At 35.7% G+C, this 27,843-nt stretch overlaps 1 protein-coding gene and 1 pseudogene across 2 annotated transcripts in view; one reads left to right on the plus strand and one right to left on the minus strand.

Annotated features, from left to right (window-relative positions):
• The window catches only part of VMP1 (vacuole membrane protein 1), a 126,975-nt gene that overhangs the window by 38,691 nt on the left and 60,441 nt on the right, over positions 1-27,843 (minus strand). For both annotated transcript variants that reach the window (XM_059997114.1, XM_059997115.1), the window contains exon 7: positions 17,053-17,184. In XM_059997114.1, the coding sequence (XP_059853097.1) occupies positions 17,053-17,184 (132 nt within the window). The remainder of the gene's footprint in view (positions 1-17,052; positions 17,185-27,843) is intronic.
• On the plus strand, positions 8,898-10,887 carry LOC132415114 (40S ribosomal protein S3a-like; annotated as a pseudogene).

Raw genomic sequence — 27,843 nt, forward strand, 5'->3', positions numbered from 1 at the left:
AATTAAGAAAAATAAGGATTCAGCAGTTAAAAAGAAGGAAAAAAAACAATAAGGAACTAATGGTTCCTTAGATGGTTCACAGATGGGGCAAAAATCAAAACTGTAAATAACAAATACGAGAAATCTGTGTACTCCAATGTGTAACGAGTAAACATTTGTTTTATTGTCTTCATATCCCATCCGGTACACTACTTTTTAGGAAGTTAAAAATAATAATTATAAAACAGTATTGGATTTTCTAGCTAGAATTATCTATTGCTTGCTTTTGTCATTATCTAAAAATGGGATATGGTTTCCTTCTCTCTGACACATTAAAAATAAAATTGAAGAACATAAACACCATCTTTTCCCCTTTGAAAAAGGGGGGATTGCACATAAAACATATACATATAAAAATCAAATCACACATTAATCAAAATCTATGAAGTCATGTCTAAAAATGAACACAAAGAAGATCTGTGTATTTTTTGAAATAGTAAGAACCATTTGTTTTGGCAACTAGCTAAATTTAATACGTACTAAAAACCTGATCCATCTAGAAATCTGAAAATTCAGATTTTGCTCCTGTTCATATTTATACATTTCTATTATTTAGTATGGTTTTATTAGACTGCATATTGTGAAAATTTAGTTGGTCACAAATAGCATCTTTTTAATGAACAGAATAAAAATGTGAGATCAGTACATGTGATACAAGTAAATACTGTTTCACAAAACATTATTTCAGTTACACACGCATAGGCCCTAAGTACAATCAATGTAGTCTGTAACATGGGGTATAGTAAAAAATAAAGGTCCATGAGTGACACACATTTCAGAGAGTTGTGCCTAAAATAGAAAGATATCAGCTATATCAGCTATATAATTAAATGAATTTCTACATGTACTCGTATATTTATTACCAAATCTACTTTGGTGGGAGGGTGGTAAAACTATTTTTTTTTTTAGCTGTACAGCAGATACACAGTAATGTACATAAATCTAAAATATACATCTTGGTGAAATTTTACAATGAACACACCCATGTAACTACCACCAAGATCCAGATACAGAACATTACCAGAACTCCAGAAACCCCACTGGTGGCACTACTAGTAATTACTTCTTCTCCCAAAATAACCACTATCATTGACTTCTATTACTATAAATGTAGCTTGCCTATTTTTGAACTTTATATAAATGGAATTATACAGTAGGTCCTCTTTTATTTCTGGCTTCTGTAGGTCAACATTATGTCCATGTGATTCACTCCTGCTGTTGCACGTGGCAATAATCAATTTGCTGCCTTTGTATGAATATACCACAATTTATTTATTCTACTGTTGGTGGACATTAGGGTTGTTTCTAGTTTGGGGTTATTACAAATAATGCTGCTATGACTACTCTTGTCAAGTCTTCTGGAGCATCTTTCTTCTAGGTATAAATCTACAAAATGGAACTGCTAGATCATAGGGTATGTTTATGTAGACAGTGCCAAACACTTTTCAAAAGTGGTTGTAACATAAATTACTCTTAATATTGTTTCCATGTTGCCAGTTGATAATAAATCTCAATTGAAAAAAATCTAAACCTTTTTACTTTCCTACAGATGGTTCTAATGAGTCTGTCTGTGGTAATTAGTAGCTTTGATAACTCAAACATATGAAGACTGAATAAATTCAACCATGAAAAGAGGAGGAAAAGAAAAGCTTTAAGTGCTGAGTTTTGGGAAAACTACATATAGTTTTTACCCATACAGAATTTTAGAAGACAAAATTAGAACCAAAATTCTTATTTAAAAGCAATTAAATTCAACCCAAAAAAGCTGGTAACTACCATATATATATGGTATATGCATGCATGGTAATAAAGAATATAAAGATGAGGACATTGTGGTTTGACCATTAATTCTATAAACGTTTAGCAAGTGTTTACTACAATGCCAAATGCTATTACAGGAGCAACGGATACAACACTGAATCAAACTGATAATCTGGATCCTCATGGAGCTTACAGTTTAATGGGAGGAGACAAAAACTACAAAATGGAGTGGCACGCAAGTTGTAATTTTAAATACGATGGTTGGAGAAGGCCTGACAGAAAAGGTAACATTTGATTAAAAACCTAAAGGAGGTGAGGGAATAAGCCAGGCTAAGAATGTAGAGGAAGACTGTTCCAGCAAGTTTTTTCTCTTGAGAGATAAATAAATAATCTAGTGTGTATATGGGGATGGTGGGTGGGTTGCAATTGGTAGAGATGGGGAAAGAGATGACTCAGGAAACCTACTGAGTTTGAAACGGAAACTGAAAAAATGAAAAGGAAAGCATGAAAAAGAGAAACAATATAAGAACACCAGTTCTACAGATTTACTGCAACATCAAACGATAGAGCACCAACTTTGTTGTTTTCAAACTTCCCTGAGCCACAGTTTCTTCATCTTTTCTGCAAAATGATGATAATAATATCTATCACCATGATAATTAAGAGACAAAACTGATTATGGGACAAAATTGTTTAGACTGGTATTACTTGACATTACTATCAAGAAAGAAACCCTGAGAACCAATGAAATAAAATACCTTGTCAGAATTTTTAGACACTATGTGAGCTCAGTTCTAGGGCAACATCACAAGTTGAGGGGATAACAGGCTTTTGTTTTGTTTTGTTTCTAATTTCAAAAAGAGAAGAGCAACATGTTAATATCAAGGAAGGAAGAGGGCTATAAAGCAGGAAGGAGGAAAGGAAGGAAATGCATTAAGAATTGAAAATTTATCAAATCTGCCTTGCAGTGCAACCAAGTAGTTTACCAAATACTCCATGACAAGAGGGTAAGGATGGATGAGATTACTACACATGAATGCTAGTTCTTAATCAACATATTCTTGTCTCCAGGAAATAAGAGGAAATTCTTTAGTTATTTACATCTGTAATGGTCACCTCACCATGATTACTAACCGTAAAACTCACAAATCATCTATTAGACATAAAATATCTCTTGGGTAGTCTAGAAGCAAAGAAGAGATGGAAGAAATAAGGTTTCAGGAGACTTTCTCAGGGTCTGACCATCAGCATTTGCTAACATTTTCAGATAAAAAGTAGAGCAGTATTTTTGGAAGTTCCAGATAACTACACAGAGTTTTTTTCCTCCTTTTCACAGTCCAAGCTACCAGCAGTAAAACCAGCCAGTATCTGCTGCTTCCTTTTCCTCCCTCTATCCCTGCTTAGCTTTCTGTTGAAAAGAAACCATATGGTAATTCTTAGGAAGGCAGGCAGGCCGGCATCCACTCCTATCAGTGCCTGCCTGGCCTCTACTTGAAATAACAATGAACACTGTAGCCCAAGAAGAACAACAGCGCTCTAGACACTCAGGGAAAATGTCTGAGTATGCAAGATTTATTAGAAATGACACATTACACAAGTAATGCATTTTTCTTTTCTTCTCTCTTTTTTCCTGTCTGAAGCCAATATCTCCTCATGTGATCTTCTCATGTCTCACCAGAAAGGGTATTTACCAAATCTTAGTTGATGCTAGGGGGGAAAAAAATCACCCTTCATTTTTAGCATTTATAATTGATTGTATTTTGGTTGTAAGTAACTAATGAATAACTTTTATTTCCAGATTAAAACTGGAATTTAAACAAAAAGCATATGACAATCTACTGTGTCGTAAAAACAATAATACTGTGAACGAAAAAAAGGGGGAAAAAAGTAAAAATGGTTGAGATGAACTCAGACATGCAAAGCTATGAAAACTAGGTCAGTACAGAATTTACAAAATTGTCAGGGACAGGAAACTTAAGAGACCGAAAACAAAGGATAAAGATAAATGGGATCATCTCTATGATGAGAAATGTAAATAGTGGGATTCTTTCCTAAGATAGACCCATTCATCCCACTTAACAAGTTTATAAATGGTCCTGAAAAAAGGAACAGAGTTTAAGTTCTAAACCTACAGCTGAAATTAAAATTATAAAGTGCCAAAATCATGGCAATATATTTAAAGATCATGTAAACTTGAGAGAGAAAAAGGAAACGTGGAAGGTAAGTTTCAAAGTGGATAACAGTAAGATAACACATTTAGGGAAAAATTATTTAAATGTAAAATGATGGGGAATTCCCTGGCAGTCCAGTGATTAGGACACTGCTTTCACTGCTGAGAACCTGGGTTCGATTCCTGGTCAGGGAGCTAAGATCCTGCAAGCCACGCAACGTGGCTAAAAAAAATATATATATATATAGATATAGATATATATATATAGATAGATAAAGTGATGGGTTATAAAAGTTTCCAGTTATGAACAAAGGAAAGGGAACTGGGAGTGGTCTCCCAAGTAAACAGTTTATTGAAGTAAACATGAAGTAAACAATTTATTAAAAACATCAGCAAAATGCATTGCCAAAGAGGACTGTGGTTGTAGAAATCTGAAAAAACACAAGTACAGTAGTGTAGTTGTCCCTGAAAAATCATATGCAGTTCTGACAACTTCATGTCAGAAAAAATGTAAAAGGATTAGATAAAGATCCATGGGGGGAGCACGAATTAAAATGATCAAAGAGTTTGGGGTTATTAGATATAAAAAGTAAATGATTATTTTTTTAGAAAGGCTGAAAAGGTAACTGATTAAAATCTGTAAAGTTATGTAAAGAGGAAAGGAAAAGTGTTTAAAAAATATCTTACAATACTAGAATGAGGGTAGCGCCCTTTATAACGTGAAAGAGGCAAATTTAAAACAAACAAATGGAAGCATGGCTTTAAATAACAGCCTATGAACTTACTGAAGTCTTTACCTCAAGAAGTAGTAAAAATAAATTTTTACAAGTTTTGATAAATTAATGGATGCAGACCCTTATCAGGGAAAGTGCACAAGGAAGTCTAGAGTACATGCCTACTTTTGAGGGGAGCACTGTATTAATTACCATGCCTACTTCCTGGTGTTTCTACATAGCCCTTTAGTTTAAAAGCACGATAGTCATGTTTGTTACATGGTGAGGCCCAAGACAGGAAAATGGGAAGAACACTCTACCAAGAGAAATTTTCTTAAATACTCAGCAAGAAAGAACTGCCTATCTGTTACGACAAACCAAGAACCTTGACGAATTAGAAACAAAAACACCTTTTGTAATAGGAAATGAGCATAATAGTTACTCTGCTGTCAATGTCTTGCACTAACTCTGATCTCAGGCCAGGATCCCTAGGAGCATTCAGCAGTTACAACAGAGGGTGGATGTGTATTTAGTGTGTTACTGATTTGCAAACTCGAGCAAAAGCATAGCATACATACAGTCTGTTGGTCTAAGATTCAATGAAAGGCGCCTTTCTAAAGGCATTTTACAAAAGGTGTTTGAAACACAAACCTGAGTAAAATCTTTAAATTAGTTTAACAAAGGTAACCTAATGCCTGTCTAATGCTTATCCCCTCCACCCCATAGCTGTAAACAGGTGTGCAAACGAGAAGAATGAAGCAGACATAAAACAAAACTATATTTTTCTCCAATGTCTAAAGCAAACTAACAAGAAAAATCTTAAACATTTATTACTTATTGCGCTTTGTAAATGACTGTATTAACCTCTTATTTTCATTTTTAAATCATCTAATTTAAATTAGAATGCTTCTTCATCAAAACTAATGTTTCTCTTCTATTTTAATTTGATCACTGAGAGCTCGTGAACATTGTTAGAATATAAACAATTTTAAACTTCCATTATTCTGCAGTATTCTTTCCTGTGAGGAATAATTAGCTCAAAATTTTCTACCATGTTCTTTTCCCTAAATTTATTTTGTTACAAAAAAGGTAAGCAGAATAAAAATGATTTTTAGGAGGTTAAGTTTAAATGTAATCTTTAAATTTATTTTTAAAATAAAAGTCTGGCCAAGATGACATGGTTAAATACAGAAACGAACGTGTAAAAATAAACGGGTTCAGGAGTGCACGACGAGCAGACAAGTTTCCCAGTGGCCATTTATTTGGCAGTTTGAATCAAATTGCGACTCTCTTTCCTGTTAATACTACTATAAGAATGGGTTAAAGAAAATGAGAAGAGTCAGAAAATGAAGAAAGATTAAAAGTCTGGGAGTGGAGGGGCAAGAGAAGAATTCAAAATAAAGTGAAATCTTCCTGAGAAAGCAAATAAAATGAGGTATTAAGAATTCCGTCATAATTCATGCTAAGTGTGCTTAGAAACTACAACTACAGAACTATTTTAAGTGCTACCTTTTCTTGTTGAACCAAATGCAAGTAAGTGACCTTTGTGTACAAAAAGCTAACTGTGCTAGTAGTTGCAATATCTTGCAACAGAATCCTTCAAAAGAGACACTTAAAATTGCTTAATCTCGATGGCACTTTGTGGTAAAATTATGAGCCAGCTCTGAAAGAAGATCTAGCAGGCCTGCCTTTTCAAAAACTTAACGTTGTTGGGTGTGGTTGGGTGATTCTGAAAAGAGAAACTACAATAAGCCTTGGTAGCTTTGACACAGCCTTTAAGTGATAAATAAATGTGTTTAACATGTGTCTCTAATGTTCATTATGGTAAAGTTGATCAGTTTAACCCTTTGCAAACAAGCAAGAGATCTTGAGAACAGGAAGCTTTTCTGTGGAACTCCTGACGCAACACAAACCATAGCAGTTACTGCAAAGCTTAATGCAAACCCTCTAGAGTCCACGTTGACAAATTCTTTAACAAGCCCTGTGGTTACAGGGAAGCTGGTTTCACTCTGACTCACTCCTACTCAAACAGTTTACTGGAAATGAAGGGGAGGGGGAATTTTCAGAGAAGTCATGTGATGGCCAGACAAACCACAGCCAGTAAAGGTTCAACAGAGTCAAAAACAGGTCCCAGCAACAACCAGCACCCAGAGTGTTCAACTGGCACTAAATTATATGAAAATGAGTCCTGTTGGGTTTCTGATCATCCACACCATGAACTCTTTCATAAATCTCTGTATATAAAAGAACGGATACTTCACAGGAGGAACAACCAGCAGGCACTGACATGGTGTGTGCAACTACAAACAGTTCATAGGAAAATGTGCTTAACAAAAAATAGCATCAAAGGAAGGTTAAAGCACTTCAGCAAATGTATAAATAATCATTATTAAATGCTTTCCCATTGTCTCTAAACTCAAATGATCAAACATATATTCTATCATTATCAAAAGAATGCCAACCCCCCCCAAAACCCCTTTATCACCTTGTACTTCGGGGGATGTTCACTGGGTAATCTATTCTGCATACAAAGAAAATGCACTAGCCATAAGAATGAGAACTACACTATATTCAATATCTTGTAATGACCTACAATGGAACAGAATCTGAAAAAGAATATATATATACACATATAACTGAATCACTTTGCTGTACACCTGAAACACTGTAAATCAACTATATTTCAATTAAAAAAAAGATATTACTCAGTATTCTAAAAAAAAACTATATTACAACTGATGAACTCTTTTTGGTTCATCACTTACATGTTTTCACTAATAAAATAATGTAAATAACTTAAAATTTCTGAATAGGAAATGGATCCTATTAAACCGCCCCAAAAAGGTATTTTCAGCCTTAAATATATTTAATACAAGCTAGTAAAAGATATTAGTATTTAAACTTAACTTGGGGACTTAGTTTCAATAAATCAGACTAAGTGTAAGTGGAAAGTATTAATTAATTTAAATACTGCTGTCCTAAATAGAAGCTAAGAAACGTTCCCTTAAAATAAAATTAAATCCAGAAATTATAAAACAGCCTTTGAGGAACTAGTTAATCTAAGGTGGTGTACAGACTCACGAATTATACCCAATAGAAAGAAAAGCTAACCACTATAAATATGGAGGAAAAGACTGTATTATTTTAAAAGATAAGTTCTAAGAAATTTAAATTTCTTATTTCTAACTTAATTCTCAATTTTCTATAGTGATAATAACTTTCACAGTCAGCAACCTAATATTTTATGAAAAAGAATCCAACCAGCTAGGTCACTTGGACAGATGTCGTTTAGGAAAGCAAACTTATTCAAACCATATTCTTCTAAGTAAATATGTACAACATTCCTACGCTATTGTGTAAGTTTTAAACACAAAAATACAACCACCCATGCTCCCGTTCCCCATTACTTCAATAAGAGTGGCTGCCCTAATCTTTTAGGGTACATCAAGCAAATAAGTTACTTTATTTTTTCAAACTCTTTTATTCCTCATGTCTTTAATTTACCTTTTTCTTTGGTTATATAGCTTATAGAATAAACAAGTCACCACAATAACCTTTATTTTTTTCTAAAGTATAGAACTTTACAAGCACTATTTTACTTAATGTGAATTCAAAATTATAAGTCATTTAACTTAATGATGTCTACTATATTATCTTCAACCCTTGCTCTCAGATGATTTATTTTTGAATGAAAGATTCTGTAAATTCTGTAGTGCTTTACAATCAGATGATTATTAAACTCAAAGATGCAAAACAGTTCAACCTTTTTTATGTAAGATGATTTCTGTGTTCACCGTATTTTATATTTTCTTTTGCAGTGGAGTAAGACTGAATATTCCCTTTTGGCTGAGCAGCAACACGGCAGTCTGCAAGAATAAGCACCTTACAAAAGGCAGCAAAAAGGGAGCCTAGAGGAAAGTGGTTGATCCATTTTCTAAGAAAGATCGGTATGATGTGAAAGCACCAGGTATGTTCAATATAAAAACACAGGAAAAACTGGTCACAAAAACTCAAGGAACCAAAATCACATTGGATGGCCTCAAGGGTCATGTTTTTTTTTTTTTTTTTTTTTTTACGGTACGCGGGCCTCTCACTGTTGTGGCCTCTCCCGTTGCGGAGCACAGGCTCCGGACGCGCAGGCTCAGCGGCCAGGGCTCACGGGCCCAGCCGCTCCGCGGCATGTGGGATCTTCCCGGACTGGGGCACGAACCCGCGTCCCCTGCATCGGCAGGCGGACTCTCAACCACTGCGCCACCAGGGAAGCCCAAGGGTCATGTTTTGAAGTGAGCTTTGCTGATCTGCAGAATGATGAAGTTGCATTTAGAAAATTCAAGCTAATTACTGAGGATGTTCAGGGCAAAAACTGTCTAATCTCCGTGGCATGGATCTTGCTTATGACAAAATGTGTTCCACGGTCAAAAAATGGCAGCCCATGACTGAAGCTCATGTTGATGTCAAGCCTACTGATGATTATTAACTTCGTCTATCCAGTGCTGTTTTTACTAAAAAATGCAACAATCAGATTCAGAAAACCTCATTGTTAGCACCAACAGGTCTGCCAAAAGCAGAAGAAGATGACTTGAAAGAAATTGTCAAAAAACTGATTCTAGACAGCATTGGAAAAGACATGGAAAAGGCTTGCCAACCTATTTATCTGCTCTATGATGTCTCTGTTAGAAAAGTAAACCCCAAGTTTGAAATGGGAAAACTCATGTTTCATGATGAAGGCAGTAGTTCTGGAAAAGCTACTGGGGATGAGACAGGTGCTAAACTTGAACAAGCTGATGGATATGAGCCACCAGTCCAAAAAACTGTTTAAAATTCAGACTTGTAAGGGTGACAAATAAAAAATCTTATTTGTGATGTTAATAAAAAAGACTGAATATTAAGTGAACATGTTTCATGTAATGGTACATTTTCTCTCTTAACTGATATTTCTTAGTTCATTCAAAGTATCTACTGCATGAGTAGTATGTGCAAGACCATACAAATATTTTTGTGGCCTCCTCTCAAGGAGCTTACAAACTCCTGGGTAAGATGAGAAAAGCCCACAGACAGTTCTAAAAGAAGGTAGAAAGTGATAAGTGACACAAGAAAGATACAGCAAGAGACAATTTCCAGGGACTGGGAAGATTTTTGAGCAGCAAAGTTCCATGACCAGAGGTATTTTTCAGAAAATTGTTTTTTGTTGCTTTCTGTGGAAACAGATTGGGGGAAAAAAGGCTAGTAAAGAGGAGACCTATCAGGAAGTCACTATAAATGTTCAGTGGAGAAGTGATAAAGGCATGAACCAGCAGTGGGAAGGGAAAAGAGAGGATGAATTTGAAGATACCGTGGAGGTAGAATCAACAGGCCTGAAGAATGACTGGATATGCGAAATGAGGAGGGAGTCAGATGATTCAAATTTTGACTCCAAGTGATTATGAGGACAGTGATATCATTAACAGAAATCAGGAACAAAGAAGAAAAAGATCATAAGGGGAATAATTAAACCTTGCATGAAACAGTCCACAAAGCACATAACAGCTCTCTAGATGTAACTCTTATAAATGATGCTAGAATTGTTCAAGGTCATAGGAAGCTACATTCATTCATGTCTACCTCCCACAGACATCTAGTAAAAACATGATAGAAAGCCAAGAGCAAAAGGAAGTCAGCTTAGTGGAAAAATACTGCCCAATCTCAATACTGTAGTCACAAAGATAAAGTAGGTACCATAAAGAATCATAATTCAAATAAATGCATTAATAATCTTATTTTCTCTCCCAAATACCTACAGAACAAAATCCAACCATCAGTCAAAACTGGAATTTAAGTAAATACTTAGCCTTAAAATTGTTACCTAGAAACAGTTTCCTAGTAAAAGCATATACACCCTTTAACCTAGTTGGAGAGCACACGGTAAAGCAACGAGAGCCAAGGTTTTTTTCACTCTTCCTGCTGATAAACTTATTCTACCAAAGGCCTTTACCTTCAAGAATAAAAAACACATTTCCCACCCCATTTCATTTTACTTAATTTGCTATTTTAGCTACAGCTGATCCAACTTTTTTATTGCTCTTGTCAAACTGGGGGTTTTACAAAATACATGCATCTATGAGGAAATTCCAGCACCAACGTCACATAAACTTTTGGATCTTTATGAAACTGATTACTATAAAAACTTTAAAATCACAACCACAATCAATAAGCTATAACTAAAAAGATGTCAGGAAACTTATAGATTACCAAATAAAAACCTAGTATCTTTTTATATACCATTAATAACTATTTACAAAAATATAATATCCAACTTATAACAATAAAACCTAAGAAAGGGGCTTCCCTGGTGGCACAGTGGTTGAGAGTCCGCCTGCCGATGCAGGGGACGTGGGTTTGTGCCCCGGTCCGGGAGGATCCCACATGCCGTGGAGCGGCTGGGCCCATGAGCCATGGCCGCTGAGCCTGCGCGTCCGGAGCCTGTGCTCCGCAACGGGAGAGGCCACAACAGTGAGAGGCCCGCGTCCCGCAAAAAACAAAAAAAAAAACCTAAGAGAAAACTAACATGTTAAAATCACTGGAAAAATAGTGTTAGAACAATACACAAATAGGTAATGACCTGAAAAAGAGAAACTTAGATTCCTACATTATATGATTGGTAAAAATATTTTAACAGATAAAAGATTTAAAGGTAAAAGAATAAAACCATAAAAATACTAAAAGGAAATGCAGCAGAATATCTACTACATAATCATAAGGGTTCAGGAAGATAATTTTAGGCACGGCTCCAAAAGGAAACATCTAAGATATTGGAATAAAGACAAAAATGTGAACTTCTTTATCCAAAAAGCAAAACATAGTAAAACACACAGTGAACAATATGGAAAAATTACTGGCAGCACATGACAAAAGGAATCCCCTTAAAAATGTCAATCAATAAGAAAATGAAAAATACACTAAATATAAAAAAATGGGTAAACGAACCAATTAGACGAAAGGGTTTTTTTCTGTGGTTTCAACATTTTATACAATAAACATACTTTGTAGTCACAAAATTACTAAAAAAACCAAAGATGTGGAAAATATTTGATGACTGAAAAATGTTCACAGTATGCTTTTATATTCAAAACAAGTCATAAAACAATAAATAGAATATGATTCACTCAAAAATATTTACAGAGAAAAAGAATGAAGGGATTTTTTTTAAGTATACAAATACCAATTTTCTACAATGAGCTGTACGTAATCACTTTGTAATAAGAACACAATTCAAAAAATCAGTATCAAATGTCTATGATATATATGTGAAAAAGGAATCTAAGACTAATATATATGGTATGATTTTAGCTTTTATTAAAAAAAAGTGTTCCATACACAGAAAACAGTCTAGAATATGGTGGTTATTATCCTACTTTGGGGAGTAGGTGCGTGTGCGCTTTCACTTTTTACTTTAATACTTCTGGAATGTTTCAATTTATAAGCACTAACATAATTTGAAAATATGGAAACCTGGAAAAAGTAACAGAAGCAAAGAGCCTAAGACAAATTTGTTACTAAAAACAAAAAATGTGGGCCCCCCGGGTGGCGCAGTGGTTGAGAGTCCGCCTGCCGATGCAGGGGACACGGGTTCGGGCCCCGGTCCGGGAGGATCCCGCATGCCGTGGAGCGGCTGGGCCCGTGAGTCATGGCCGCTGAGCCTGCGCGTCCGGAGCCTGTGCTCCGCAACGGGAGAGGCCACAACAGTGAGAGGCCTGCGTACCGCAAAAAAAAAAAAAAAAAAAAGTTTGCAATATCATTGATCTAGACATAAAATGACAAAACTTTTGTAAATTTATTTGCATAGTGAAAATGAAAAACAAACACAAGGATGCATCACAAAAGTGTATCAGGACAGCTGAGGAGGGACTTCCCTGGTGGTCCAGTGGTTAAGAATCCGCCTTCCAGTGCAGGGGACGCAGGTTTGATCCCTGGTTGGGGAATTAAGATCCCACATGCCATGGGGCAACTGAGCCCGTCTGCCACAACTATGGAGCCCACACGCCACAACTAGAGAGAAGCCCACTCACTGCAGTGAAAGATCCTGTGTGCTGCAACTAAGACCCAACTCAGCCAAATTAAAAACAAACAAACAAAAAAACCGAAAAAAAAGTAGGTGAGGTATCTTACTTGGATATAGTAATATTCTACACAGTGTTAAGCAAGAACAGACAAAAACAAAAACCTTATATTTGACAAACTTATTTTGCAAAACTCTTTGACTAATGAATTAAAACATTAGTACTCTCTCAGCTAACTTAAAATGTGGAAAACTGGCAACAGCCCCCTCCCCAACCTGCAAAATAAATAAACAAAAGTTAAAAACCTCATAACCCCTTGTCTACACCTGGGAAAAAGTATGTAGGGATAAATAAACCTATGTATATTGAAATCTATAATAAGCCACAAAACTGATGGATACTGGTGAAAAAAAGCATGAAAGGCAATAAAGAAAGAAAAGAAAAATCAGTTCAAATGTAACAGAAAGAAAAAAAATTTTTTAAATCAGTTCTTCATTTTTTGTTGCATTAACCTGGATGAAAATGTTGCTATGCTGGCTTACAGTAAGCAAAGCACTAATCTCAAAGTCAGAAAACTGGGTTGGGTGTTGGCTCTGAGATTCACCAGCTGTGTGTTCCTGAACGTTTTTCCTATTCAAATCAGGCAAAATATCTTCTACTTCATTGTGTTTGTACCAAGGCACTTCATATAAGTGCCTTACACACAGATTTTTATTGACCTTAGAAAATTAATAGGGAAGATGACAAAATTGTCAGGAATAAGTTACTCTTTTATTATATTGTTTTTTAGTTTATATAAATAATTGACAGTACATACAATTGTAATTTGGGGTAAAAATTTTAAATAAAATATTCATAAAGAGTATATAATTTCTGACTAAAGAACATGAAACAGAAGTGTACGTTTTGCTTACTTGATATTTTAATATAAGCAAATATGAAATTAGGGAATAAGAAATATAAAGTTTATCCTAAAACAGTGATGGTAATTATTGGCTTTATAGGATGAAAACAGTCAAACCTCATGACCATCAGAAGTATTGTGGGGACCTCCTTGGTGGCACAGTGGTTAAGAATCCGCCTGCCAATGCAGGGGACACAAGTTCAATCCCTGGTCCGGGAAGATCCCATATGCCATGGAGCAACTAAGCCTGTGTGCCACAACTACTGAGCCCACATGCCACAACTACTGAAGCCCACATGCTCTAGGGCCCACGTGTCACAGCTACTGAGGCCGCATGCTGCAACTACTGAAGCCTGTGCGCCTAGAGCCCATGCTCCACAGCAAGAGAAGCCACCACAATGAGAAGCCCACGCACTGCAACGAAGAGTAGCCCCTGCTCGCTGCAAGGATCACCAGACTTTGAGGAAAGTTTCCAACAGGAAACAGAACAGACAAAGGGGAAAAAAAAAAGAAATGCCTGGAGTATTGAAAACTTGAAGAAATGAAGTACCTTCAAAAAGATAGGATAAGCCATTTTTGGGGAAGTATAATACAAATTGCTTTTTGAAAATAAATATATGACAGTGGAAAAACATTTTAATATTAGATTATAGAAGGTAAAGTTGAGGAAATTGCATACAAAGTAAAATGAGATAAATATTAGGAGGAAAATTATTAAAAAAATTAAAATGATGGGTGTTGGAGCCCCAATATCAAAATAATGGTAATTCCAGAAAGCAAGAGTAGAGACCAAAGAGGGTAAACTGACACAGAAAAAAATACAAGAATGGGGCTTCCCTGGTGGAGCAGTGGTTGAGAATCCGCCTGCCAATGCACGGGACACAGGTTCGATCCCTGGTCCGGGAAGATCCCACATGTCACAGAGCAACTAAGCCCGTGCACCACAACTACTGAACCTGTGCTCTAGAGCCTGCGAGCCACAGCTACTGAGCCTGTGTGCTGCAACTACTGAAGCCCGCGCACCTAGAGCCCACGCTCTGCAACAAGAGAAGCCACCACAATGAGAAACCCGTGCACCGCAACGAAGAGTAGTCCCTGTTCACCGCAACTAGAGAAAGCCCGTGTGCAGCAACGAAGACCCAAGGCAGCCAAAAATAAATAAATTTATTAAAAAAAAAAAAAGAATGTTTCCCAAAACTAGTGGACTCTAGGTTCACAAGTTTCCTGAGTGCCTAGCAGAATAAATATTAAAAAAGACCCATACCTCAGATAATGAATCTACACGCTTCTACAGAAAAAACCAAAACCAAAAAGATTACCTATAAAGAGGGCTCAGCATGGCATTAGGTATATCACTATCAACACCAGAAGCCTGAAGATGATTGAGAAATGCCTTCCAAATTTTAAATTAAAAAATGATTTCAACTTAGAATCCTATATTCATCTAACTGATTAAGTGTGAATGAAGAATACAGCATTTTAAGAATTTTCCTTCTACTTATCCTTTCTCAGAAAGGTACCGCAGAATATGTTCAACTAAAATTAGGGAGTAAATCAAGAAAGAGCAAGATAAGGGATCCAAATAAAGAGAGAAGCAATGGCGCAGAGGGCCAAGAAAACACCACAAACAGACTAGAGCGGGAGGATGGGGGAATCCAGAGTGATGACTCCAAGAAGAAAAACAGAAATGATATTCATTTAAGTGCGTTACCAAGTGGAAAGTGATCTTGAGAAGTGTTTCACAGAGCTGGTAGAAAGAAGAGATTGAGGAAACTGTGCAAATAAAAAAATATTAATTCCAAAACAAAAAAACTTTAAGGAAAATAATCACAATACATTAGTTGGCTTAATAGAGAACAGTAGTTATACCTGTTTGGTATCCAACCACAGCATGAAAATTTAAAGCTGCACACCATCTCAGACTGATTCTACTTCAACTTGCTGATTTTATATAGATGATAAAAGGTTTTGATATGTTAAATGACATGCATTAATTAGTGCCACAAATGACAGAGGTATCAGTTATCACAAATCGGGATACTCAACCACCTATGTCTATAGATGGACATTGTTTCAGTAAATGGAATTTACCAGTGATGCTGCCATTCTGAGTTCTGGTTCCAGCTCTACTTCTAAGCATATAAAACTTGGGAGGTAACAATTTCTAGTTTTGCAGTTTTCTATAAAATTAGAAAAATGGTACCTTTCCATACTACCTCAGAGTTAACACTAGGGTCAAATCAGATAGTGGAGTTTAAAAAGCATTAAAAATAATTAAAAAGTATTATTAGTAATTATTAGTAATAATTATTAGCATTAATATAAACATTATGATGTGAGGAAGAAAGGCACAATATTTGGTTAAAACAAAGCAGATACAAGGACAATTTGCCTCTTTCCATGCAGAGAGATGGCCATAGCTCTCTGACTGCTTTGTTTTATGTTTGGCTATTCTACATTCATATTTGAAAGTTTGTTTTCAATTAAAAACTATAACTATCCATAGTTGATTTCCATTTAATAATGCTTTTTTAAAAAAAGGACATCTGCCATTTAAAAAAAATATTTTTTTCCCTCTCTAGGGTAGTGGGTTTGGGGTTTCAGATTCCACTGAGAAGAAAACTATGAACTCATTGAACAAAAAAATCTATGCGTACTTACGTGGGCACATGCACTTACAGATGCACAATAATAAGACAATTTAGATCAAATCTGGGGAGTGAGATGTATTTTATATGAAAACTTTCAAGAATCTCATTTATATCCTTTTTATTTATGTCTATATTGATTTCTACTATCCTCCCTAAGATGGAGACTCAATCAGTTAATAATGTTCGTAGGAATTTTCCTACAAAGAAACAACACCTATTTTGTAACACTAAGATACATGTTGATATATAGTTTGTGCTCAGGTGAAAAAGGCCTCAGCCTCCCCCCACCCCACCCCCCCCACCCCCTGCAACAAAGGATAAGTTTATCTTAATTGCCCCTTCTTAATCGGGAGTTAAGTTTCCTCTAAACATGGTAAACTATTTTGGTGTTATTTTCAAAAAATTAATTAGGAAGTTCTATTATTTTGGATTCACAGTCTGGTCCACCTATTTATTCCCCTTACTTATTCACTGGTCTGCTTGGTAATACTTATAAACACATAATGGACAAATAATGTTTCAGCTCCTTAACCTCCCTGGCCACATGAATTTACCCTGGTTTAGTCTGAGTTGTCTTGTTGACTCTTTCTGTATTTCTCTATTCTAAGATCATGAGTATAATCATTTTCATATTTCAGCTTTTCTAAATATTTTATACTAAACTATGTGTTTACATTGGCAGTTTTCTTCTTCAGAGTAACTATTAAAATTTTTACCTTAATCATAACCTCTTTAAGGGATAATTAAAGTATTCTATTTTTTTCCCCACTGATCTTACTTGTGCAGTCTCTGCATGTTCCAGCATCTCTTCAAATTCCTGATAGTCTTCATCATCTGGTTCAGCACCTGAGAGGCGAGCTGCCCTGGCCATAAAATATGGAGGCAGCTCTCCGATCGCTGTACCAATACCCTACGTAAAAAAACCAAAATACTTACATGAGATTTTCTCAACACAGTGATACTAAGCGGATCAAATCTTTATTTTTCAATATCACCAAAAGCATGTTAAGATGCATGTATTAGGGAGGAAAAGATATATTACACAATCAGGAGGACATGAGTTTAAATCATACCCTAATATCGACCTACACAATGCCAAGCCAGATAACATACATAAAACTCTTAGACAATCCCTGGTACGCTGCAGACACTAAATTAATGTTAGTTCTCTAGCATCTCTACTTATATCCTCTGTTCTTACTTTTTACATTTCTTTTCATTTTATTAAGTTTAGAAATAGCAGGGGTGGGTGGGATGAATTGGGAGATTGGGATTGACATATATACACTATTGATAATATGTATAAAATAGATAACTAATGAGAATCTACTGTATTGCACAGGGAACTCTACTCAGTGCTCTGTGTTGACCGAAATGCGAAGGAAATTCAAAAAAGAGGAGATATATGTATATGTACAGCTGATTCACTTTGCTGAAACAACACAATATTGTTGTGTTGGGATTAAAAACCTACATTAATTTGAAAGCTAATAAACCTGTCAGAGAATAAGAAAAAAAAAACACTAGTTTTTTTTTTTTTTTTAAACTGCAGTGACATTTATTGTTTCAGCCTGGGAAAACATCCCTTTTTAAAATTTCACACAGCAAAGCAAGTTAAAAACTTCACTTGCCAAATAAATGATAATTTAAACAAGAACTTGGTAAAGAAACAGCAGAAACTAACACAATATTGTAAAGCAACTATACTCCAATAAAAATTAAAAAAAAAAGAAATAGTACATGGTTTTCTAGACTTTTGAAATGTTATTTCTTTTTTTTTATTGAAGTATAGTTGATTTATAATATAATATTAGTTTCAGGTATAAAACAGTTATTCAAAATTTTTATAGACTATACTCTATTTAAAGTTATTATAAACTGTTGGCCTATTTTCCTTGTAGCTTATTTATTTTATACACAGTAGTTTGTACCTCTTAATCCCCTATGGCTATCTTGTTCCCTCCTCCCCACTTCCCTCTCCCCAATGACAACCACTAGCTTGTTCTCTGTATCTGAAATTCTGTTTCTGTTTTGTTATAACCACTCATTTGATTTAGTTTTTTAGCTTTTATATGTAAATATATATATATATATATATATATATATATACATACACTTATTTTTGTCAGTTCCCCCCCTTTTCAAATATCCAAATGATTTGCTAATGAGCATTCACTAGTATAGCTGTTAGATATATAGGAAACCTTCCGATATTGAGGATGTTGTTTTAATCCCAATACAACATTTTTGTTCAGAGTTAAAGCTTTTAACACACTGTGGTCAGGAAGCCCCTTGAAATCTCAACATTAGGATGGATAAATTTTCACCACAGGAAAAATGTTGATTTCCTCAGGACACTGAGTGACTCATGTTTCAGTCACTTTGTGGATTCTTGTTTTTGAAGAGAATTTTCTTTTTAAATCAACTTAGAACATAAGGATGAAAACAAAGGTAAAAGAATCAGGAACTTGGTTTGGACATATATGGCTTAAATACAGGATAGATAATAATGCAAGAGGCCTGTAGTCTCTGGGAGAATTCTTAACTTTGAGCTATGCTTCTCTGCCTTGAGTCATAGTGAATGAAAAAGCTTTGGTAGTTTTCAGAAGCAACTTTGCTATGTCCTATGGCTCTGCCTGCAAATGCCTTGACAAAAATCCCCAAGGGACATTACGAAATTCAAACATTTTACAATCACAGTGTTATACTCCAGTGTGTGAAATCAATCATCTCCAAGTGTAAGCATTATCCACATGTGAACCAAGAGTTATGAAAAGAACATACTTAAGTGCCAAAAGAATAAGACCATATTTAGTTAAAGAACAGAGAGAAGAGGGAGAGGGGAGATATATATATACAAAGAAAGATATAGGAAGAAAACACAAATCATATTTTGCTAAACAAGATAAGTTAATTTAGTCACCTTTGGAGGATGTTAGAGAACCAACTAATTATTTTTAAAACTGGTAAATAAAGAGAAACAATCAATTATTTATCCTGTCTTACCTATATGGAAGATATCTCAGGATAACCAAATTGGTGATAAGGAGAAGTTTCTCTTTATAAAAGTATTCCAGTCAATAACTAAAGAAAAAAATGATGCAACTGAATGCCCCCATTTTATAAACCCTAGTAAAATAATGGACTTATATAATAATGGTGTTAATATCATAAACAGAAAGACAACCAGACATTATTGCACTTCGTGATAGAATACGTAAGACTATAAAGTGTATTCTTGTAAAAAAAAATTTTTTTTTCAAGTCTCTCAACCCAGCTATCAATTCACAGGAAACAGAGAAACATATTTAAATTACACCAACTGGAATACAATCAGTAAAATTCAGACTGTGGAAAACTATACTTGACAAACAATCCAGTTTCATCAATGAATATATTTGAAAAGAAAAACAAAGAAATAAACACATTCAGAAAAATCTGAACACTAACTGGGTAACTGATTTGAAGAGACTATTCCTAAGTTCTCTTCGGCGTGACAATGTTTTTTAAGTCCTAAGGTTGATATATTTACAGATAAAATATGATATGTTACCTGGGATATGCTTCAAGATAATTGTGAGCAGTGTGAGGAGGGGTCTAGATGAAAGTATTAGCCAGGAGTTAATATTAGCGGAAGTTGGGTGATAATATATTGAATTAATTATATAATTCCCTCTACTTAAAAAAAAATTTTTCATGACAGAAAGTAGGAAGAAAAGTTAATTGCAACATTTTATTCAAAACATAAACTTCTCTTAAAACACGTTAAGTCAAATGTTCAATAGTTCTGAAAGCAATCATATGATTCAAACTCATGACAAGTTTCCCTAAAGTTAAAAAGGAAGTAGTAATGGATTGAAATGAAATCAAGAGCTACATACTGTATTATACTTAGTTGACCATATTCATTGTTATATTTTAATTCTGTCCATGTTTTCCCATATTAGCAAGGAGTAAGAATGGTGATCATCAGCCAGTGTTCTAATTTTTATGCATATAAATAAAAAGGAAATACAGTCATCCAGACAGGTCTCCTTAAGACACATTATATTCCAGACACAGAAGTTTGTTTGGTCAGTTATCTCAAATTAGATACTGAAGTCCCATAATTTCATGATTCTTACAAAACAATTTTATAATTCTTGCAAAATCAACATAAAAAAACAAAACTAAATTGTGGAACACTAAAAGCTGTCAGCCCAAGTTTAATTAAGGGGAAGAAATGACTGGCTTCCTTATTGCAAAAGAAAGACAAATGGTATTTAGTCAAGCAATAATTCAGAAAGCTCTTCTAAACACTGTCCATGCATATCAATTTATTACCCTGAAGTCCTTGCTTCTTGAATTGGAGAAGAGTTTAATATGCACAAAATATGCAAAACCAATAGAGAAACACAATATCTTACTGGAGTGTCAATTTTATTAAAAGATTTTGGGGAGGACAAAAATCCTAAATTTTTGTGCTTTCAAAAGTTTTGTCAACTGGATTCACAGGTAAATCACCAGCATCTTGCTTTTCTATGTTACGAACTGTAAGTTTAATGGTAAAAATCTGGGGAGTAGAAAATTTTACATATGCTGACTACTCAGAAATTACAGTAGTTTGGCATTATCAGTGTGTTAATAATCTTTAAAAACAAAACCATTTTCTATTAAATGTTCCAACTGCAAACATGAAACAGAGGTTAGAAGCCAAAGTTTGGAGGGTAACTTGGAACCACTGAGAAATTCAAGGCTTTTACAGCAATGTTTAAAAAACAATTATACCGGGCTTCCCTGGTGGTGCAGTGGTTGAGATTCCACCTGCCGATGCAGGGTACATGGGTTCGTGCCCCGGTCCAGGAAGATCCCACATGCCGCGGAGCGGCTGGGCCCATGAGCCATGGCCGCTGAGCCTGCGCGTCCGTAGTCGGTGCTCCGCAACGGGAGAGGCCACAACAGTGAGAGGCCCGCGGACCACAAAAAAAAAAAACCCCACAATTATACCAATTCTAGTAAAATTAGCAGATTGTTTTACAAACGAAAAAAAGAGAGAAAATGTGCTTCCAGTTTCCCTTAAGGTCAGTTCCCTTAAGGTCAGACTTCAGAAAGGAATGAAGTTCTGATACATGCTACAACATGGATGAAACTTGAAAACATTATGCTAGGTGAAGTAAGCCAGACACAAACGGACAGATACTGTATGATTCCATTTATACTGGATATCAAGAATAGGCAAATTCACAGAGGCAGAAAGTCGAGAGGTTACTCTCTCCCCAGGGGCTGGGGAGAGGAGGGAATGAGGAGTTATTGTTTAATGGGTACAGAGTTTCTGTTTGTGGATGACAGAAAAGTTCTGGAAGTAGATATTGGTGATGGTTACACAACACTGTGAATGTACTTAATGCCAGTAAATTGTGCACTTAAACATGATTAAATGGTAAACTATGTTATGTACATTTTACCACAATAGGAAAAAAACTCCCAAAAAACAAAACCATGAACTTAACAAATAATTGAGTTTAGGGACTTCCCTGGTAGTCCAGTGGTAAAATGTACATTATAATGCAGGAGACATGGGTTCGATCCCTGCTCAGGGAACTAAGATCCCACATGTTGAGGGGAAACTAAGCCTGTGCGCCACAACCAATGAGCTTGTGAGCCTCAACTACACAGCCCATGTGCTCTGGAACCAACAAGCCACAACTGCAGATCCCACATGCCCTGGAGCCTGCGTGCCACAACTAGAGAAGAGAAAACCCAATGCTACAACTAGAGAGAAGCCCGCGTACCGCAACGAAGACCCTGCATGCCTCAACAAAAGATCCCGCGTGCCGCAACTAAGAACCGACACAGCCAAAAATAAATAAAATAAATAAATAATAAAATAAGTCTTTAAAAAAAAAAGAAAATAAATGAGCTTAAAAGGTGATGTTCTAAAAACCCACCAGACCTAACAAATGAAGAGGAAATAGGCAGTCTACCTGAAAAACAATTCAGAATAATGATAGTAAAGATGATCCAAAATCTTGGAAACAGAATGGAGAAAATAAATGTTTAACAAGGACCTAGAAGAACTAAAAAGCAAACAAACAGTGATGAACAACACAATAAACGAAATTAAAAATTCTCTACAAGGGATCAATAGCGGAATAACAGAGGCAGAAGAGCGGATAAGTGACCTGGAAGATAAAATAGTGGAAATAACTACTTCAGAGAAGAATAAAGAAAAAAGAATGAAAAGAATTGAGGACAGTCTCAGAGACCTCTGGGACAACATTAAACGCACCAATTCGAATTACAGGGGTCCCAGAAGAAGAAGAGAAAAAGAAAGGGACTGAGAAAATATTTGAAGAGACTATAGTTGAAAACTTCCCTAATATGGGAAAGAAAATAGTTAATCAAGTCCAGGAAGCCCAGAGAGTCCCATACAGGATAAATCCAAGGAGAAACAGGCCAAGACACAAATTAATCAAACTATCAAAAATTAAATACAAAGAACAAATATTAAAAGCAGCAAGGGAAAAACAACAAATAACACATAAGGAAAGCCCCATAAGGTTAACAGCTGATCTTTCAGCAGAAACTCTGCAAGCAGAAGGGAGTGGCAGGACATATTTAAAGTAATGAAAGGGAAAAACCTACAACCAAGATTACTCTACCCAGCAAAGATCTCATTCAGATTTGACAGAGAAATTAAAACCTTTACAGACAAGCAAAAGCTAAGAGAATTCAGCACCACCAAACCAGCTTTACAACAAATGCTAAAGAACTTCTCTGGGCAGGAAACACAAGAGAAGGAAAAGACCTACAATAATAAACCCCAAACAATTAAGAAAATGGTAATAGGAACATATATATCGATAATTACCTTCAATGTAAATGGATTAAATGCTCCAACCAAAAGACATAGATTGGCTGAATGGATACAAAAACAAGACCCGTATATATGTTGTCTATAAGAAACCCACTTCAGACCTACGGACACATAAAGACTGAAGTGAGGGGATGGAAAAAAATATTCCATGCAAACGGATATCAAAAGAAAGCTGGAGTAGCAATTCTCATATAAGACAAAATAGACTTTAAAACAAAGACTATTACAAGAAACAAAGAAGGACACTACATAATGATCAAGGGATCAATCCAAGAAGAAGATATAACAATTGTAAATATCTATGCACCCAACATAGGAGCACCTCAATACATAAGGCAAATAGTAACAGCCATAAAAAGGGAAATCAACAGTAACACAATCATAGTAGAGGACTTTAACACCCCATTTGCACCAATGGACACATCATCCAAAATGAAAATAAATAAGAAAACACAAGCTTTAAATGATACATTAAACAAGATGGACTTAATGGATATTTATAGGACATTCCATCCAAAAACAACAGAATACATATTCTTCTCAAGTGCTCATGGAACATTCTCCAGGATAGATCATATCTTAGGTCACAAATCAAGCCTTGGTAAAGTTAAGAAAACTGAAATTATATCAAGTATCTTTTCAGACCACAACGTTATGAGACTAGATATCAATTACAGGAAAAAATCTGTAAGAAATACAAACACATGGAGGCTAAACAACACACTACTTAATAACCAAGAGATCACTGAAGAAATCAAAGAGGAAATCAAAAAATACCTAGAAACAAATGACAATGAAAACACGACGATCCAAAACCTATGGATGCAGCAAAAGCAGTTCTAAGAGGGAAGTTTATAGCAATACAATCCTACCTTAAGAAACAAGAAACATCTCAAATAAACAACGTAACCTTACACCTAAAGCAATTACAGAAAGAACAAAAAAACCCCAAAGTTAACAGAAGGAAAGAAATCATAAAGATCAGATCAGAAATAAATCAAAAAGAAATGAAGGCAATGATAGCAAAGATCAATAAAAGTAAAAGCTGGTTCTTTGAGAAGATAAACAAAATTGATAAACCATTAGCCAGACTCATCAAGAAAAAAAGGGAGAAGACTCAAATCAATAGAATTAGAAATGAAAAAGAAGAAGTAACAACTGACACGGCAGAAATACAGAGGATCATGAGAGATTACTACAAGCAACTATATGCCAATAAAATGGACAACCTGGAAGAAACGGACAAATTCTTAGAAATGCACAACCTTCTGAGACTGAACCAGGAAGAAACAGAAAATATGAACAGACCAATCACAAGCACTGAAATTGAAACTGTGATTAAAAATCTTCCAACAAACAAAAGCCTAGGACCAGATGGCTTCACAGGTGAATTCTATCAAACATTTACAGAAGAGCTAACACCTACCCTTCTCAAACTCTTCCAAAATGTAGCAGACGGAGGAACACTCCCAAACTCATTCTACGAGGCCACCATCACCTTGATACCAAAACCAGACAAAGATATCACAAAGAAAGAAAACTACAGGCCAATATCACTGATGAACACAGATGCAAATATCCTCAACAAAATACTAGCAAACAGAATCCAACAGCACATTAAAAGGATCATACACTATGATCAAGTGGGGTTTATTCCAGGAATGCAAGGATTCTTCAATATACACAAATCAATCAATGTAATACATCATATCAACAAATTGAGGGAGAAAAATCATATGATCATCTCAATAGATGCAGAGAAAGCTTTCAACAAAATTCAACACCCATTTATGATAAAAACCCTCCAAAAAGTAGGCATAGAGGGAACAATCCTCAACATAATAAAGGCCATATATGACAAACCCACAGCCAACATCATCCTCAATGGTAAAAAACTGAAAGCATTTCCACTAAGATCAGGAACAAGACAAGGTTGCCCGCTCTCACCACTATCATTCAACATAGTTTGGGAAGTTTTAGCCACAGCATTCAGAGAAGAAAAAAAAATGAAAGGAATCCAAATCGGAAAAGAAGAAGTAAAGCTGTCACTGTTTGCAGATGACATGATACTCTACATAGAGAATCCTAAAGATGCTACAGAAAACTACTAGAGCTAATCAATGAATTTGGTAAAGTAGCAGGATACAAAATGAATGCACAGAAATCTCTTGCATTCCTATACACTAATGATGAAAAATCTGAAAGTGAAATTAAGAAAACACTCCCATTTACCATTGCTACAAAAAGAATAAAATATCTAGGAATAAACCTACCTAAGGAGACAAAAGACCTGTATGCAGAAAATTATAAGACGCTGATGAAAGAAATTAAAGATGATATAAATACATGGAGATATACCACGTTCTTGGATTGGAGAATCAACATTGTGAAAATGACTCTACTACCCAAAGCAATCTACAGATTCAATGCAATCCCTATCAAGCTACCAATGGCATTTTTCACAGAACTAGAACAAAAAATTTCACAATTTGTATGGAAACACAAAAGACCCTGAAGAGCCAAAGCACCTTGAGAAAGAAAAACAGAGCTGGAGGAATCAGTCTCCCTGACTTCAGACTATACTACAAAGCTACCGTAATCAAGACAGTATGGTACTGGCACAGAAACAGAAATGTAGATCAATGGAACAGGATAGAAAGCCCAGAGATAAACCCACGCACATACAGTCACCTTATCTTTGATAAAGGAGGCAAGAATATACAGCGGAGGAAAGACAGCCTGTTCAATAAGTGGTACTGGGAAAACTGGACAGCTACATGTAAAAGAATGAAATTAGAACACTCTCTAACACCATACACAAAAATAAACTCAAAATGGATTAAAGACCTAAATGTAAGACCAGACACTATCAAACTCTTAAGGAAAACAAAGGCAGAACACTCTATGACATAAATCACAGCAAGATCCTTTTTGACCCACCTCCTAGAGAAATGGAAATAAAACCAAAAATAAACAAATGGGACCTAATGAAACTTAAAAGCTTTTGCACAGCAAAAGAAAGCATAAGCAAGACGAAAAGTCAACCCTCAGAATTGGAGAAAATGTTTGCAAATGAAGCAACTGACAAAGGATTAATCTCCAAAATTTACAAGCAGCTCATGCAACTCAATATCAAAAAAAAAACAAACAACACAGTCCAAAAATGGGCAGAAGACCTAAATAGACATTTCTCCAAAGAAGATATACAGATTGCTAACAAACACATGAAAGAATGCTCAACATCATTAATCATTAGAGAAATGCAAATCAAAACTACAATGAGGGGGCTTCCCTGGTGGCGCAGTGGTTTAGAGTCCGCCTGCCGATGCACGGGACACGGGTTCATGCCCCGGTCCAGGAAGATCCCACATGCCGCGGAGTGGCTAGGCCCGTGAGCCATGGCCTCTGAGCCTGTGTGTCTGGAGCCTGTGCTCCACAACAGGAGAGGCCACAACAGTGAGAGGCCCGCATAGTGCAAAAACAAACAAACAAACAAACAAAAAAAACCTACGATGAGTTATCATCTCACACTGGTCAGAATGGCCATCATCAAAAAATGTACAAATAATAATTGCTGGAGATGGTGTGGAGAAAAGGGAACCCTCTTGCACTGTTGGTGGGAATGTAAACTGATACAGTCACTATGAAGAACAGTATGGAGGTTCCTTAAAAAAGTAAAAATAGAACTACCATACGACCCAGCAATCCCACTACTGGGCATATACCCTGAGAGATTGCTACAAGCAACTATATGCCAATAAAATGGACAACAACAAAAAGAGTCATGTACCACAATGTTCACTGTAGCTCTATTTACAATAGCTAGGACATGGAAGCAACATAAGTGCCCATCGACAGATGAATGGATAAAGAAGATGTGGCACATACATACAATGGAATATTACTCAGCCATAAAAAGGAAAGAAACTGAGTTATTTATAGTGAGGTGGATGGACCTACAGACTGTCATACAGAGTGAACTAAGTCAGAAAGAGAAAAACAAATACTGTATGCTAACACGTATATATGGAATCTAAAAAAAAAAAAAAGGTCAGAAGAACTCGGGGCAAGGCGGGAATAAAGATGCAGATCTACTAGAGAATGGACTTGAGGATACGGGGAAGGGGAAGGGGAAGCTGGGACAAAGTGAGAGAGTGTCATGGACATATAAACACTACCAAACGTAAAATAGATAGCTAGTGGGAAGCAGCTGCATAGCACAGGGAGATCAGCCCAGTGCTTTGTGACCACGTAGAGGGGTGGGGTAGGGAGGGTGGGAGGGAGGGAGATGCAAGAGGGAAGAGGTATGGGGACATATGTATATGTATAACTGATTCACTTTGTTATAAAGCAGAAACTAACACACCATTGTAAAGCAATTATACTCCAATAAAGAAGTTAAAAAAAAAAAAAGGTGATGTTCTCTATCTGAAAGTCATCACACATGCTTCCTCTCCTCTGCCCTGCCACCATCCTGCCTCCTCACTGTACTCCTTATTATCCTTAGATATCCACTGAAACACTGCTATTTCAAGGAAATCTTCCCTGAATCGCAGACTAGGAAAACATTTTTGTGTTATGCAATAAATTTCTCCTTCATAGCACTTATCTCAATTTGTTTAAATATTTATATATATAATTTTTCAACAATACTTATATATACAGTTTTGCATAATTATTTCCCTCACTAGAATGTAAAGCTCCATGAGGGTA

This window comes from Delphinus delphis, chromosome 19, assembly GCF_949987515.2.
Source record: "Delphinus delphis chromosome 19, mDelDel1.2, whole genome shotgun sequence".
NCBI lineage: Eukaryota > Metazoa > Chordata > Mammalia > Artiodactyla > Delphinidae > Delphinus > Delphinus delphis.